The sequence below is a fragment of the Gorilla gorilla genome, chromosome 5, assembly GCF_029281585.2.
Source record: "Gorilla gorilla gorilla isolate KB3781 chromosome 5, NHGRI_mGorGor1-v2.1_pri, whole genome shotgun sequence".
NCBI classification, from domain to species: Eukaryota; Metazoa; Chordata; class Mammalia; order Primates; family Hominidae; genus Gorilla; species Gorilla gorilla.
In genome coordinates this window covers 152,407,256-152,424,626 of record NC_073229.2, presented here as the reverse complement: position 1 = coordinate 152,424,626, position 17,371 = coordinate 152,407,256, and the positions used below count along the sequence as shown (strand labels likewise).

Below are 17,371 nucleotides of genomic sequence, written 5' to 3'. Positions count from 1 at the left end.
CAATTTAAAACCTATGAATGGTTTATTTCTGAAATTTTTCATTTAAGATTTTCAGACTGTGATTGACAGAAGGTAACTGCAACTGCCCAAAGTGTGACCTTGGATAAGGAAGGATTTCTGTATTCCTGAGGAACTTTCAATGATACGGAATTTGTGATTCATAACTTGAAGCTATGATAAAGCTCTACTTATGGGAAATAAGATCAAAAGTGAAATTATAACATATAATTTATACTGAAATGAAATAACAAAAAGCGTTTGGTTATATTCTTGAGAAGTGTCAAATAATTTTCTTACAGGAAAAATAAAAATTAGATTGTACACTTTTATAGGTTAGAAATGTTGGTTATTTTTAAATTTTGAATTTTTTGAATTATTTATTTTCAGTATTATTGAAAATATTTAAAATTCAAAACTTTTAAAAAATATTCAAATATTTCAATATTTGCATGTTTTTAATATTCTTGAATTTTTATTTTTAATATCAAATTATTATCAATACATACTAGTTGTACATATTTATGGGGTACATGTGATATTTTTGGAACAAGCATATAATGTGTAATGATCCAATTAGGGTAATTGATGTATCCATAACCTTGAGTATTTATTATTTCTTTGTGTTAAGGACATTCCAATTCCACTTTTTAAGTTATCTTGAAATATACAATAAATTGTTAACTATAGTCACCCTATGGTGCTACTGAACACTAGATTGTAACTCTTATGAACACTGGATAAAGTGATTGCAGGAAAAAGTGAATATATAAGCAACAAATGAACATATGGTGTAGCAGTTCCATTCCTAAGTATTTACCCAAGAGAAATTAAAACATGTGCCCACAAAAAGACTTGTACAAGGATGCCTATAACAGCTTTATTCATAATAACTGATAATTAGAAAAAACCTACATGTCCATGAACAGGATAATAGATAGACAATTTGTGGCTCTTTCAAACAATGGAATACTGCTTAGCAATAAAAGGATGAACTGCTGATAATGCAACAGCGTGAATGGATCTCAGCAACATTAGGTTTTGGAAAGAGGATGGACACAAAAAGCTTATATCCTTTATAATTTCATTTACATTAAGTTTCATAAGAAACAAAACTAACCTATGGTGATAGAAATCAGAACACTTGTTGCCTGTGGGGAATAAGGATTAATTGGATGTGGGCAGGGGGAAATTCTCTAGGGTAATGTTAATGTCATATATATTGACTGGGGTCTTGATCTATGAGTGTACGGACATTTGTCAAAGATTAAGATCTGTCCAATTTACTATATATATATATATATATATATATATATTATTTTTACCTGAATAAGACACAAATGAGGAATAAATGAGTAAGTGACACATTTTATCAAATAACGAACTTACTGGCAGTGCTAATCAAGCCATAGATGGTAGTAGCCTACAGGCATTACTTGTGTTTTTGTCCATCTTGTCCATTTCAAGTGATTTGATTACATTCAAAGGTAATTTGTAATCATTAGCCTAACTTGAAATAAACATGTTCTGAGTTTCTGCTTTAAGAACACCTTATAACTTGAGGATATGAAAGGGTTGTTACTGGGGTTGGACTGAAAGTTATGCATTAGTATTCTATTATGAAGGTCCAGTATAAGTGGACACCTACAGGGTAAATCAAATAGAGCCTATTGCTGCAACATCTGTCAGACCATATGCTTTGGCTTCAAGTTCGGTGTAGAAACTAAAATACTAATGACTCCATCCATCATTACAGCACTTGGCAGGCATGCATCATTGAATTGGGCAGAGAAATTCAACAGTGGAGTTATTGAAAGTAGGGAATTGTGTGGGTAGATTTGGTGGCACCGTTTGTTTTGGTGAATTGAAATGAGGCTGTTTAATGTGTGACTGGTAATCCTATGCAGATTGTCATCAAAGCTGTGGCAATTGGGCCAATCTGTCAGTAATCGCCGCAGGTGCTGGCACTGTGCCTCCTCCGTGGGCCTGCCAAAACAGGAGAGTCAGCCGCCACTTCGCCCTTGGTGAGGCTCATCATTGCTAGAATAGTGTGATACAGCTAGTTGCTCAGCCAAAGGAAATGTCATTCCTTATGGAGCAACACATAATTTAAGCAATGGCTTGAGAGTACTAATTGGAGAGTGAAATCAGTAAAATGAGATGCAAATTGCTCTCAAAAACAACCAGAGCGAGGCTGACCCCCTACTGTACCAACCGTTCTCAGTGAAGGGGCAGTGAAAGCAGTTGGTCTAAAACTTCTGACCACATAGTGCATTACCTGTCCAGGCAAATTCCAAAGCCTTGTTCCTGTACTCCATGCAAACATCACCACATGGTAGTGGGAATCTAAAGCATGATTTCTAAACGACTGAGTTAATTGGGAAGCACAAAAATTTTAGCTGATGAAAACATAGCACTACACCATTTCAGAGGCCTAGTAGTTACCGCTCACAGTGCTCTTTCTGATGCCCCCATGCTATAGCATTTTTCTATGCTTATTTATATTGCCATTTGGCAAGCCCAGATGTTTGCAGCATATTTAATTTCTGCAAGAGATTTTACTATCCTGACACTATTTATTTTAGGAAAAAAAATGATAATTTTCCACTTATTATAATGAAGGTAAGCTTCCTGAAGAAATTACTGCATGCTTAGGAACTGCAGTTTACAGTAGGCAATTCTTTGGAAACTATTTTGCGAGGAGGTTTTTAAAGTCAACTTGATTAAATACATAATATGTGATCAGCTCATGCTAGGTAACATGCATAAAGAAAAAACAATGCAATGCAATATAATAAAAGTTGCTCTAATGTCTGGACGTGGTCAAAGTTCTGACATTTTCTAGGTAAAAGACTTTAAGAATGGCTGACACACTTCTGAAATATTAAAATAACAAACGGTAGCATATAATTACCAAGACAGTGAGTAAACTTGAACAATGATGTCAGAATTGCTAAAGGCACATGGCACAAATATATCTTGAGATTTGTAGAAGATTAGGTAAGTGACTTATTTACTACCTTGTAATGTAAGGAATATACAAATGGATTTAATTTCCTCCTTATAGATCCTAAAGTATAATAATGACATGATTTGAAGCTTATGGTGAGAGCTATAAGCTGATTATAAGGGAGAACTTTGTAATTGTAGGGCTGTTGAAAACTACAATGAGCTGCTCCAGGAGGTAGTAAAATTACAATTAGTCCAAATATCCAAGCATAATCTGGGTAAGCATATGCTAGAGATGTAGAAGACATTTGAGCCTGAGGTTAACTACTTCTTAAGATACTTTTTGCCCTGACACGTGATTCTATAACTGTGTATGGGAAGTCTGTATAGAGTCTAAGGACTGTACTGTTTCAGAGATGAGCGTGAGCAACGCGGACTGGAGTGTTTGGTGAAATCATTAGAGAAGACTTGATTGAAACCTTGAAGTGTACATAGTACTTGAATAAGCAGAAGTGGGCATGGTTACTACTGCAGATTCAGAAGGCAGAAAGCACGTCGTGTGTATGTGTGGGGACGTGGGATAGGAACAGAAGGAGAAGGATCTTACCGAAGTGGAAGGTTCACCATGAGGAGTGGAGGTAAATAGAATTTATGGAAAAGTTGGTACTAGACCACGGTGGAGACTGCTGGAAGAGGAAGAGGCTTCTGTTCTCAGTACAGTCATCAGGGAATGAGGGCCTGATTCTGGACAGTGCCATTGGCATTGGAAAATCCATGAGTAGCAAAGGAGAGGACAAATTAAGAAACAAAACGATTTGGGGCCTGGTTTGCACCATTTTATAGAATTTGGGAAGATGTGAGAGTGAAGTAATATAGACAGCTTTGTACATTTTCTCAGAGTTTATTTTTAAAAGACAGTCAATGAGTTTGTTTTTTCAATTTCTAGTTTTGGAGCTCATTTGTCTATTAGAACCATTGTTTTACTTTTTACCTCTTTCTACCTTCATAATTTCATGTAAGTGTTCCTCAGTAGGAGTGAAAAATGAGGAGACATTTCAATTCCTTTTGACTCTTTCTAGCTTTAATAAAAGTTTACCAAGACAATTTGAAGCTTGTGGCCAACTTAAACCTCTGAGTGGCCCAGGTGTCACTGAGGAGAATTAATCTATGGGAAAACTGTTGGTGCCTTCAACCTTGGCTGCTTCTGTAACTTCTGGCTCACAAGACAGGAGTGTGAGGAGTGCAAACCATGTCCCTTGTGCTTTCCTAGTTTCTTGTCACCTGCTCTAAACTTTAGCTGATAGATGAATAGTAGCTTGCTATTTAATTCTAATTTTCTCTGCTTTTGTCTAAGCAGTAGTGATTTTGCCATGTATATACTGGTTTACAGCTAATTCTGATGCCACTTAAGAGACCATGTTCTCTTTCGTAGCTAAGAGCCAACACTCGGCAGTCCTGCTTTTCATTGGGCCATTGGTATATTCTAATTCACAGCATTATCTTCTTTCTGCATAGCTTTATATAAAGAATTCTGCTTATAGGTCTTGAGATAAAGTCACCGATCTTATATCATGGATTATAAGGTTTTTCTTCTGCTTTCTGGCATTTTGGATATGTAACGATGAGCGTCAGAAAGTTTAATCATATTTACTTTATAGAATTGTTAAATACTCCTGAAGTCATTTTGGTTGATTTTATGTGGCTTCCTACTGTAAAGAGATCAATGCCTTGCAGATATAAAGCTTTCTTTTCCTTCTTTAATAATTTATAAACTCTGAATTTAATGTTTACAGATTACATAACTGATCATAAATGAATAATGCGTATAATATTCTTTACCTTCCTTATCTATTCTTGGAACAGGACTATACAAGCCTGGCAGTCATGGAAGTTCAAGGATTGCTTTTTATCGATATCTACAAATAATTTACTTCTCTTTCTGTGCAAGAACAATATGCTCTCCTGTTTGCATAGCTGCCCCTTCAGTGTGTTTCTAGGTGTGTCATGTCAAGCACTTTGTAACTTTCCCATTGAGCTCCTGGGATCAGTATTACAACATGGATCACTGGCAGGCCTGGTTTCTTCTTTATGAAAAGTAGTCTGCTAGAAAGATCTAAAATTTACAAAATTATTTTATTGTAAAATAAAACGTAGGTATAGAATACCACACAAAAATAAAAACTATTGTGACTCAATATTGGGTAAACATCACACAGGAAAAGAAAGAGAGCTTGCCAGCCATCCCAGAGGTGCCTTCCATGTGCTCTGTGCCAGGCATAACAGAGCTGTCTCCCTGCCTCTACAAATAACCACTCTCATGAATTTTAACCCTTGTAGTTTTTTTGCAGTTATATATGCATCCCTAGACACCATAGTCTTACCAGTTTTTAAAATTAGACATCTTTTTAAGTCTCTTTTAATCTGTAGGTTTGTCCTTTATTCCTTTCCTCGCAATTTATCTGTTAAGCCTAGGATGTTTGACTTCTAGCTTCCCCTGTCCACATTTTGCTGATTGCATACTAATGCCCTCTTCAGTTCCACATGTCCCTCTTTCCTCTCTATTTCCTGCAACTTGGCAGCCAGATCCAGGGTCAAGTTTGATCCTTTGGCAATGCCATAGGTGGTGTTTTGTATAATAACAGGAGGAACAAAATGTGTCATCTTTCTTTTTGTGATCTTGTCAGTCTCTGATGATTAATGCCTATATTTATTCCTGGGGGTAGAAAACTGTGATATTCTATCATTTTTTTGTGTGTCTTATTTCTTTTGTATTTGTTTAGTTGATGAAAAGATACATACTCCCCCTAATCTACTATTTGGTTACCCAATAACACAATTCATTAAGGAAAGGGAAAATACATGCTCCAATCTTTGCTATATTTACTAGTTTAAAATGAGTTGGTTCCCTATCATCCTGCAAAGATGACTTACTCTTTTTTTCTTTTAATATCATTATACACTCATGGATTTAAATATATTTAATGGAGTTTAATTTGTTGCAATTATCATTTCTATTAAATCTTAAATCATCCCATATTTGCTTAGTGGGCTCCTCTCCAAATTTGCTCCTGATTCTTTTTGATATGATTGTAGTAGGCTTTGAGAGCTTCCTTGCTACCTGGTACTGTGAGATGTTTCACTTTCTCCTCTGGATGTGAGATCAGTCATTTTTCAATGATGTCCTGTTTAGTTTTAGTAAGAAATCATATTTCAAGATAACGATGCAGGTTCTGAGAGATACTCATTTCTAGATCGTTTCAGTGAATAGAGCTAAAAAATACATACACATATATTTAATGATAAAATACCTAATGAGTTCATAGGGATATTTCAAGTTGAAGCCTAAAGGTTTTTACTCAACGTTTATCCTATTACAACTTTTCAGTTACATTTTATTTCCACACCGATATTCTTGGTTGTCAGTGACATAAGGAAGGTGGATTTAGAATATATCATAATTGTACATTGGTTTTATCTCATTTTATTTTGAAACTTGTACTAAAGCTCCATTGTCAGCATATAGCTATTGCATGGATAATATACTTTCTTCTACTTAGCTCTTATTTAGTCTTACTTCTAAATGTAACTATGTTTTTAATATTCAATATTAGCCCACCTGTCATATCTAGTAATTTTGTACGTCAGAAACACCTTTTTTGCATTTCAAATTCCTTAGGAACTGCTCATGGGAATAGTATTCCCTGAGTTCTTAGATGTTGATAATAGTTTTTTTGTGCCCTTGATTCTTAAGTCAATTTTACAGTATATGAAATCTTTCATTCACATTTTCTTTTATTGAGTAACTTAAATAATGTTACTTCATTTTCTTTCACAGACAGAATAGGTACAGTCAGTCACTATAAAGCCTTGGTGACTGTCTGTACCTATTTTTTCTAGATATGCAAATAATTGTTTCTAATTAATCTTACCAGAATATGTATCACAGTAGGTCACTCTGAGATACTGTCATCAGGTATGTGGTATTTTCTTTCATTATGTAGTTTATAAACTTTTTTTTTATTTTAGAAATTTTTTTTGTTGTTGTTGTTGTTTTTGCTTTTTTTTTTTTTGAGATGGAGTCTCACTCTGTCACCCCAGCTGGAGTGTAGTGGCGCGATCTCCGCTCACTGCAAGCTCCGCCTCCCGGGTTCACGCCATTCTCCTGCCTCAGCCTCCCGAGTAGCTGGGACTGCAGGCGCCCACCACCATGCCCAGCTAAGTTTTTTTTTTTTTTTTTTTTTTGTATTTTTAGTAGAGATGGGGTTTCACCGTGTTCACCAGGATGGTCTCGATCTCCTGTCCTCGTGATCAACCTGCCTTGGCCTCCCAAAGTGTTGGGATTACAGGCGTGAGCCACCGCACCCAGAAGTTTTTTTAAAAAATTATGATTTGTAGTACTTTATCTGTACCCTTGATCCTGTAGAGGCTTCTGTTTTCTCTGTGTTTGATCTTTGCCTGTCATCATTGATCACTTTCAAATATTTTTATTCTCCTTATTCTAAACATTAAAAATTACCCCTTTTTCACTCATTATTCAGGAATCATCTGTTGACTTTACTGTAGTTACTCATAATTTCTTTTTTTTCCCTCTCTATTTCTTTCTTTTTTTTTTAATTAGACTTTATGTTCTGGGGTACATGTGCAGAACATACAGGTTTGTTACATAGGTATACACGTGCCATGGTGGTTTGCTGCACTCATCAACCCATCACCTACATTAGGTATTTCTCCTAATGTTCTCTCTCCCCTAGCCCCCTACCCCCTGACAGGCCCCAGTGTGTGATGTTCCCCTCCCTATGTCCATGTGTTCTCATTGTTCGTCTCCCACTTATGAGTGAGAACTCATAATTTCTAGTAATTAATAATGATATTTCTTTAATTTCTTATTTTCCTGAATTGTCATTTCATTTCTGAGTTTTGTTGTTTAAGTTTATATTGTTTCATCTCATGAATCATTTCCTTAATATGTTTTAGCTTATCTTGAAATATTATGTTGTGGTTTTGATCTGTTTATGGACATATTTTTCTGACTGACTTTCATTGACACTAAGAATTATACTCTGTTCCTTATTTTCTTTTAATCTTACAAAATCTATATGTGGGGTTTGATCTTGATACTTTTAAGTTATTCATTTTTATGTGAAATAAGTTTTCCTGAAGTTTTAAAATGAGGTGGGGTTCAGGAAACTTTACCTGATTTTACAGATTTCCCTCTTCTGTTGCTTTGAGTTATGTTTTAAAATACGGCAGCTTGCCTTTTGGGATTTCTGGGATTTCCCCACTTTTGTCTAGTCCTTCTATTTGCATACTCTCTTATTAGTCAGTCTGTTTTTATGTGGCAGGTTCAGAAAGATTAAAAAACTACGCTACTGCCATCAGCTTCCCAGAATCCCTCAGATCTGGTGGTTTCATTGCATTTGTCTTCTGACTTCACCCACCTTCCCTCTCACTCTATAAATTGCATGGTTTTATAGTTGTGGACTCATATGCATCACGTTTCCGCTTTCTACAGTGCCGTTTGAAGCAACCAGCCAATCCCATTATGTTTCTTTGTTCTTGTTTCTTTGTTTGACTAAAATGTTCTAAGGTAGCAAATACATGGTTACCAAAACTTTGCCTTCCATAGATACTTGATTAGGAGTATATCTAAGAGTGATATTTTACATGCCTCTACTGCTGCATCATGTAGTGGACTAGTAGTGTCTTCTTTGCCACTGGCAAGAGAGGTTATAAGTACCTTTAAATCTAATCAGACTGAAAAATAAATTTCAGTAAACCCAGAATCAGAACCAAATCAGAAAGTTCATCCATAAAAATCTGATTCTCTAGAAGCACTTCTGGTCCTGAAATCATCTCTGTCCTCCGGCTTCAAGAAAGTAAAGCAGAACCAGTAGGAGATAGATATGATTTTATTGAAATATATATATATATGTCTATATAATTATAAGATTACATATAGTAGGATTTTATTTACAAAATTGAAGAGATTTACTGCAAGGAATTGGTTTATGTGCTTGTGCAGATTGGCTAGGCAAGTCTGAAGTCTGTAGGGCAAGCCCTTGGGGAGGGCAGGCTAAAACATGCATGCACAGACTGAAGCTGTTGTTCACTAGTAGAATTTCTTCTACTTCGGAGAAGCCTCACCCCTGGTCTTAAACCCTTTCAACTGATTCAATCCAGTCCACTCAGATTATCTAGGATAATCTTATTTACTAGATTATGGATTTTAAGTCCATTCACAAAATGCCTTCACAAGGTCACCTAGTTTAGTATTTAATGAAATAACTGGAGATTGTATCATAGGCAAGTTCACACATCAAAAGACTGACACAGTTATCAAACAGATTATTTGCTTCGATATTGTTTGGATTATCATCTTCATAATATTGTGATTATCAGAATTTGCTATGAATACTTTTGCACAGCAATCTCACAGAGTATTCTCATCATCTCTGTTGAATAAGTGGGTACAAATAAATATACCCAATGTTAGATGAAAAGGTAGAGATTTGAGAAGTAATGAGAAATTGTTCAGCTCACAAATGGTTACTTCAGGGCTAGAAGCTGGGTATCATCCCCAGCAGACATGGTTCTGTCACTTACACCTGCTCTGTCTGTGTGGCTCCTCTTATTGGTCACCTTTTCTCTCCATTGCAAAGATACTCATGCTTCCTAGGGTGAAACTCTTTTTCTTTTTGAATAGCTGACTTTATATTTTGTTACACTTGATTAATCTGATTCTAGTATTTGCTATCTCCAGCACATCTTTACCCTGCTTTATTTCAGAATTATAATATTCACCACCTCTTTCTCTCTCTGTCAAATACCATTTACCTTCTTCCATCCTTCCATTGCCAGATAGTCAATACTTTGAATTTATTGTCATTTCAGCATATTTTTTTTCTAGGAGAACACTATTTACTTACTCTGATGAAGTAAGTATAATAATTTCTATGGCCATAAATAAGAAACAGTGCTTCTCTCAAAATAATAACAGTATTTTTTAATTTTAGAAATTTCTAAATTTAAGTTTTCTGTGAAATACTTTCATGTTTTTAAAATTGTCTTTAAAATGATTTCATGTTTTTAGAGTTATAGAATTATTTTGTTCTTCAATAATAGTGATTGTGATGATGATAGTATCTTTATCATCCTGTGAGACTGGAAAAATTTCATACAAATCTTATAGAACAGACAAGCTCTAGTAAGGAACTCTCAGTTCCTTGGGATTAATTTGGCTGGAATGTTGTAAATTTCACGTCAGCCTCACTTGGTCGTAGTTGTGCAAATTCACTTTGGAATTCATTTTGACAACTCATATGCAGTCTTCTTGATGCTGTTCAACAGGGACCTAAATATCAAACATAAGAAAATAGGCTCCTTCTGAGTCCTGCAATTTTAAGAAGATGAGAGAATCATATATCATTATGTCAATGATATATGATAGTCAATGATATATGAAAGTCAATGAAGAAATAAATATATAAATAAATGTAATTTGATTATTTTCAAGTCAGTAGCCTTGAAATAATCTCGACATGTATTGTCAGTGCAGCTCTTTTTAGTCTGAAATGAAACTGGATTGATTTTATTCCTCAAACTTTGAAAAGAGACTCTGAAGTAAAGTGTAACATATTTTAATTATACCATATTTCTTTTAGGATACTTTCAAGCTGAAAGTAATAGAAAACCAAATGTATTATTTCATTTAACAAAAAGTCCAAAGAGAATTGGGCTCTAGTAATTGTTGGTGTCATTTCAGAGATTTGATAAGTAACTTCCTCTGTCTCTCTGCCTGATATGCCATCCTGAGTGCATCAGCATTTCCCTTAGATTGGACTGCCTTATGGTGATGAATCAGCTCTTCCAGGTTTTGGCATGACAGTAAGAAAAAGCAAAGGGAACCCATTTTCTTATGTCTCCTTAGAAGTGAGGAAACCTTTTTAGAAATAACTTGACCAATTCCTATCATATCTCCTTGGCCAGAATATGAACCGATACCCCGTTTTAAAAACATGTCACTGTTAATGGAAAGAAGACTCAGGTTAACCTAGTGTTAATGGCCCAGTGTGTCTCCACGTGTAATATCTTGATGCAGATTTTGATACAATATATCTAAAGTGATCTCTTGACTCTTCATTTGTAACAATCTGCCAGTTGATGCTGATGCTACTGGTCTGTAGACCACATGGCAAGGTGTTTGGTTAATAGCCTGGCTGGTGAAAATAGATGTTGGAGAATCAACCTTTATTACCACTATATTCCACTAGGGATGGAACTTGTCAAATGAATACTGCATGCACTGTGCATGATGAAGCTTACTTAGTATAGTAGAGGAGAGGAGTGATAACATTGAGGATTATAGTGACTTGCCCAGGGTTACTTGGTAAGTGACAAGTTTTATCCAGCAACTTGTATTGGAGACAAAATAAATACAGAAGCCTGAGATGGATTGGAGGGCGGGGTGGAAAGCAGGGAAAAAAAGTAGTGCTAGGTTATAATCCCTTGGATCATATATTTGTGTGATTCATTTTTCAGTACTTCTCAGAGGTGGGTATACATTTGCAATGGAGAAATCATATATAAAAACTCAAAGCAGAATAAAGAGCCTATAAAAGGAAAAGTTATTTTTGACTTCTAGAATTTAAATGTTTTAAATTGTTACCTTTAGCTCTAATGAATCGTTGGAAGCCAAGTAAAGAAAGCAATGTCTAATATAGATTATATTAGCCCATTGGAACGATGCCTTGATTAAACCTCAATACTAAATAATCAATTTGTTGGATAGGAACTGTAACCAAAATGAACATAACAGCTTTGGTTTAGTTTAGAGGAAAGTCTGCTGGATTTTAGGTCATCAAACCTAGTTTTGAATTTTAGTCCTGCTAACAGGCTATGTGCATCACATTTCTAATCTTTCTGAACTTTAACTGGATATGACTGTATCAGAAAAGTTCGTAAGAGAGAGAAGCCACAGAACCAGTAACAGCTCACATAATATAAGGTACATGGAGGTGCTTATTAAATGATTATTGAAGATAAACCTGATTATTATGACTGTTAATTTTGTTTGTTATTTTATTTCAAGAAATAAATATCACATAAGTCTTTTGTACTCATTAATTATATAATATACATCCTATATAAGCATATGTATTTATAGTTATATTAGTATATTAATACACACACATATAAGCATCATGTAATATATCAGCTTGGTGATATCTTGACTGGATGAGCTTAAGTATACCCCTCAGCCTCTCTGAATTGTGGTATAATTATTTCTGAAATAGCTTGGTGTCAGTGATCTCTTGGTGTCCTTGAAATTCAATATTTTTGTAACCTCCCTTTATTATTAATTTGGATTGATGATTAATGTGTATTTTATTATAACTTATAAAAGCCTAAGGAGGATTTATGTGACTCTTGTCTCTAAAATGTTCAATGAATTTAATTCATTTTAACAAAGTACTTGAGCCACCCACTAAATAAAGATAATATATATTAAATATTATGGAGGAAAGAATATATATAAATGAGACATGAAACCCTACCTTCAGAATGATTTCAGTATACAAACAGATGAAAAGACATTGATAAATATATCATAGTAGAAAAGATTTAAGATAGAAAAGTCAGTTAATAAGTTTTTATAATCTTTTATAGAGTTTTTGAGGCAGTATCCATGACCCTGTCAGCAGGAGTAGAAAGGGAAGAGTATATATGAGCTGATGGAATGCGAACTTGAGGCAGAGGGGAAGGAGCTAGATACCATAGATCAGGTCACGTGGAAATCAAGTAGGAATGTCTGCAAGTTTTTAATCTCCGTTTTTAATCTCCATTTTTATATAACACAGACGTTTTTCATAAGAACAAATGACCAATTTCTGCAAATGTCAGTAGTTTTAGAATAGTTGATAAGATAGTGCAAATTCAATATTGGCAATGCATAAACAATAGAAAGTTGAAAGAATGTGGAGCCCTTTCAGGCTAGAGAATGTCTCTTTGAAATGACTCCTGTAAAGATAAGGGTCACAAAATGAGGTCTCACTGCCAATGTAGAGGATTGAAGGAGTGAGAGACTGAATTGCACGGGCCGTTATGATTCGAGAGGAAACTGTGACAGCACAGGAACTTGGATGTTGTAAGGTGGTAAGGGAGGCTGTTGGGGATCACTGAGGCCAAAGTGAGTTTGAGGATCAATGGGAATATTCACAGGACTGGGTTAGGGAGGATAATTTGGTCTGTGAATATTCCCAGTGGTGGGAATGATATGTGGGCACCCTGCGAATTCCAAAAGTTGAGAGGTGGTTGAGTGGGAAAGTGGAAGAGTTGTCTTCAAGTTAGGAACCAGGAAAATGGTAGCTGTCCCTGAAAGAGGGTGTAAGGTACCATAAAATGTACCCTCCTTTGAGATAGTAGTGTTGTGAGAGGAATGCCAATTAAGGTGAAAAGATGGAATAATGATTATTGAGAAGGAAACATTAAGGATACTCAGAATCTCTTCACAAGAGAAGGGTTTTGAAAGGCATAGTGTGAGAAGACTTGAGTGGGTGTGGACATGTGCAAGAGAATTTGGAAGTCAGTACAGGCAGTGGGAATTGGCTAGTCATGCAGAAGAACTGAGAAATACATATGGCAGGGAGCAAGGAGACAGTTTGAGAACACACCTGGAAAGATAAGCTAGAGGAAGCCCAGATGAGGTTGTATAACAAAAGTAAGCAGCATGGTGGGCCTTCCAATTAGGAAGATTGTATGGAAATGATGTGCTAATTGAAAAAAACGCAGTCTGAGGTTTGCATGTATAATATGTTTTTTTGGTTTATGTGGTTTGTAGGGAAAGAGTTTTGGCTGATTTTATGGATTTATATTTTTGGATATAAGCTGCTTTTTCAGTTCCTTATTATCCAAGGGAATGAGTGGGGGATCTTGCTGCAAAAATCCTGAAATAGGTTGGTAAGCAGAGAAAAATTAACAAAAGTAATGAATAAAAAATAGCAAAATCCTGATTTGGATTTGATGTCCTTAGGTATTTTTGTATGCATATGCAGAAACATATATGTATTTACTACATAATATGCATATGCATAATTTAAGATATGGAGAAAGGTATTTAAAGATACAGTGTATTTGGGATTTAGAAAATTATTATTATTATTATTATTATTTTTTTCGAGATAGAATCTTGCTCTATCACCCAGGCTGGAGTGCAGTGGCGTGATCTCGGCTCACTGCAAACTCCACCTCCTGGGTTCACGCCATTCTCCTGCCTCAGCCTCCCAAGTAGCTGGGATTACAGGCACCCGCCACCGCGCCTGGCTAATTTTTTGTATTTTTAGTACAGACGGGGTTTCACCATGTTAGCCAGGATGGTCTTGATCTCCTGACCTCGTGATCCAGCCGCCTCGGCCTCCCGAAGTGCTGGGATTACAGGCGTGAGCCACTGCGCCTGGCCAGGATTTAGAAAATTATTAAAGCAATAGAGTATCCTCTTTATTATTTACTCTAAAAATATAATTTCAAATGTACAAAAAATCATAGAAAACAATAAAATAGCCATTAATGTACCACCACCCTAATTTAATAGAAGTTAACAGTTTATATTTTTGTCTCATGTCATCTTATTCTTAAGGAATTTTTAAATTAACATTTAAACATGCATACATGTAGTACTAATCAGTGGAATGCTGGAACCAATGAGTGCCAGAAATTTGTTAAGTTTTCAGGAACTTTGAATGATATCACACTGATAAACTGAAGTTGCTATAGTGGAGTATTTACACCGCAGAAATGGACAAATACTACAAAATGGCATTTTATGTTTCTTGTTGGAGAACTAACAGTTCCAAATTTTACCAATACATTGCTGGTTTTTCCTTGCATAGTTTAACTGTCCCATCGTATCTTACTGAATGAATAAAATTCAGTTTATTTATTTGCTACTCAGAAATATTTGGATATTTTCCATATTTCACAATCACAGATAATTTAGAGTTCAACATCTTGTACATATCTCCTTGATCCCACATACACTGGTGGTTCAAATGTGGAAACCTAGAAGTAGAATTGCCGGGTCCTGAGGTTTATGCATCCTCAACTTTACTAGATAGTAACAAATCATTTTCTAAAGTCACTCTAGCAGTTTACACTTCCAACAGGAATGTTATCATTTTTGTTTCCCATATATAGCCCTATGAAGTGATATTTCAAGTAGTATGAAAGATACCAGGGGTAGTTAGAATTTCACCAACAAGAAATGAGGTTGTGGATCATGACCAATTCTTTCTCAGGGTTGTGGGTTTTCTTTGTCCTTTTTGCTGTCTTTGACATATAGAAGTTTTAAAATTTAGATTGACAATCTCATTTCATGGTTGTTAGACATATACATTTTCTCTTTTTTATACCCTATTCACTTTTGATTGAGTTATCTTTTTTCTAATTGCATATAGAAGATCTTTACGTATTCTGGCTATTTATTCCTTGATGGGTATTTCCTTGACAAATGACTTATCACTACTTGTGACTTGTTTTTTCCCCTTTATATATGATGTCTTTGAACATATAGAGGTTATAAATTTTTTATAGTTGAATTTTTTTCAGTCATTTCCTATTAGTTTATACTTATTACTCTTGTCTGGGATATGCTGATATCATAAATATGGCTTCCAACATTTCATTTTGAAATTTGACAGGTATGCTTTCAAAGTTTAGGCTCTTTTGACTAATTCTCTAAAATGTATAAATTGGCTGTCATTAATGCCAAAGAGAGAGTTGTTTGCAAAGAGTACAGATTTTGGTTTGACTCTAAATTATTCATCATTAGTTTATTATCATTCTGTGGCCAGCACATGCTACACATTTGGAATACAGAGATGCACAGGCAATGCTCTTACTCTTCTGGTGGGGAAAAACATACTACAGCACAGGCAATACAGCATAAGGGCTAAAAGAAGCTTGTATATATTACTCTGAGAGCATGGGGGCAATGAATCATTTGCCTTGGACCCATTAACTCTCCTGTTAATTCATTTACTCTGGTGTAGTAGCGATTTATGGAGAACAGAGAATTACTACCATAGTGTCAGCCCTACACCTTTTAGAGCAGGGGTCCCCAACCCCCAGGCTGCAAACTGGTACTGGTCTGTGGCCTGTCAGGAGCAGGGCCACACAGCAGGAGGTGAGCAGTGGGTGAGCAAGCATTGCCACCTGAGCTCTGCCTCCTATCAGATCAGCTGTGGCATTAGATTCTCATAGGATCACGAACTCTACTGTGAACTGTGAATGCAAGGGATCCAGGCTGTGAGTGCCTTGTGAGAATCTAATGCCTGATGATTTGAGGTGGAACAGTTTCATCCTGAAATCATCCCCTCATTGTTCCATAGAAAAATTGTCTTCCAGGAAACTGGTCCTTTGTGCCGAAAAGGTTGAGGACCACTGCTTTCGAGGATACCAGTATTTACTTACATTCTTTTCCTGATTGACAATGGAAAAAAATTGTGGATCTTTTGCAACAAGAATTTATCACAGATATTGCTTGCTAAGATGCTTTATAGATTTATGAAAAGAGTAAGAACCTGTTTTTAAAGATTGGTTTCTGTTTGCAGAGACGAAATGGAGAAGATATACCAGTAGCCCAGACTAAGAACATCAATCATAGAAGGTTTGCCGCTTCCTTCAGATTGCAAGAAGTGACAAAAACTGACCAGGATTTGTATCGCTGTGTAACTCAGTCAGAACGAGGTTCCGGTGTGTCCAATTTTGCTCAACTTATTGTGAGAGGTAAGGTGAAATTGTTTTCACTTCACGAAATTGCATGGCTTTATTAGAACAAAAGCAACTCTGTAGATATTTTGATTGATTTTTAATCCATAGTGTTTCTGATGTCAAGTCACTACAAAAATATATCATTATACAATTTCTCAGAATGTGTGAAAGTGAAATTAAGACTGTAGTTTGTAAAGTTTTTGAAGTTTCTAGTAAGTGTTTGCCATTGAAAGAAATCTATTTTATAATGCTCTAAGTGGACTAAATATATCAAATACCTTATTCCACATTGTCATCACCTCGTTTGTATTTTAACTTTAGATCTAGTTCTTCCCGTTTAAAACAGTTCTGCGGATACTACTTTTCTTTGAAGCTTTGTGGCAATGAAGTCAAGGTCCAAGTTTCTATTTCCATATAGTCCTACAAATTTTACTGGTATCAAAACCCAATAGTGAATTTTCACTGATGCATGTCTCTTATAGAATCTTAGAAAGTTAGAACTACCAAACAGTCCTCACTAATATTCTTGGATACTAAAGTTACTAGAAGAATGTCAGGGATTATGACATATCAGTACATATTTGTAGTGAATACTGGAAAAGTACAAGTGCAAAACACATATTACATTCATTTAAGATGTATAGAGTCCCTCTTATATTGT

General features: G+C 35.4%; 1 protein-coding gene across 5 annotated transcripts in view; it reads left to right on the top strand.

Annotated features, from left to right (window-relative positions):
* PTPRK (protein tyrosine phosphatase receptor type K) overlaps positions 1–17,371 on the top strand; it is a 560,471-nt gene that overhangs the window by 287,100 nt on the left and 256,000 nt on the right. For all 5 annotated transcript variants that reach the window (XM_031012171.3, XM_031012169.3, XM_031012170.3 and 2 more), the window contains exon 6: positions 16,551–16,725. In XM_031012171.3, the coding sequence (XP_030868031.1) occupies positions 16,551–16,725 (175 nt within the window). The remainder of the gene's footprint in view (positions 1–16,550; positions 16,726–17,371) is intronic.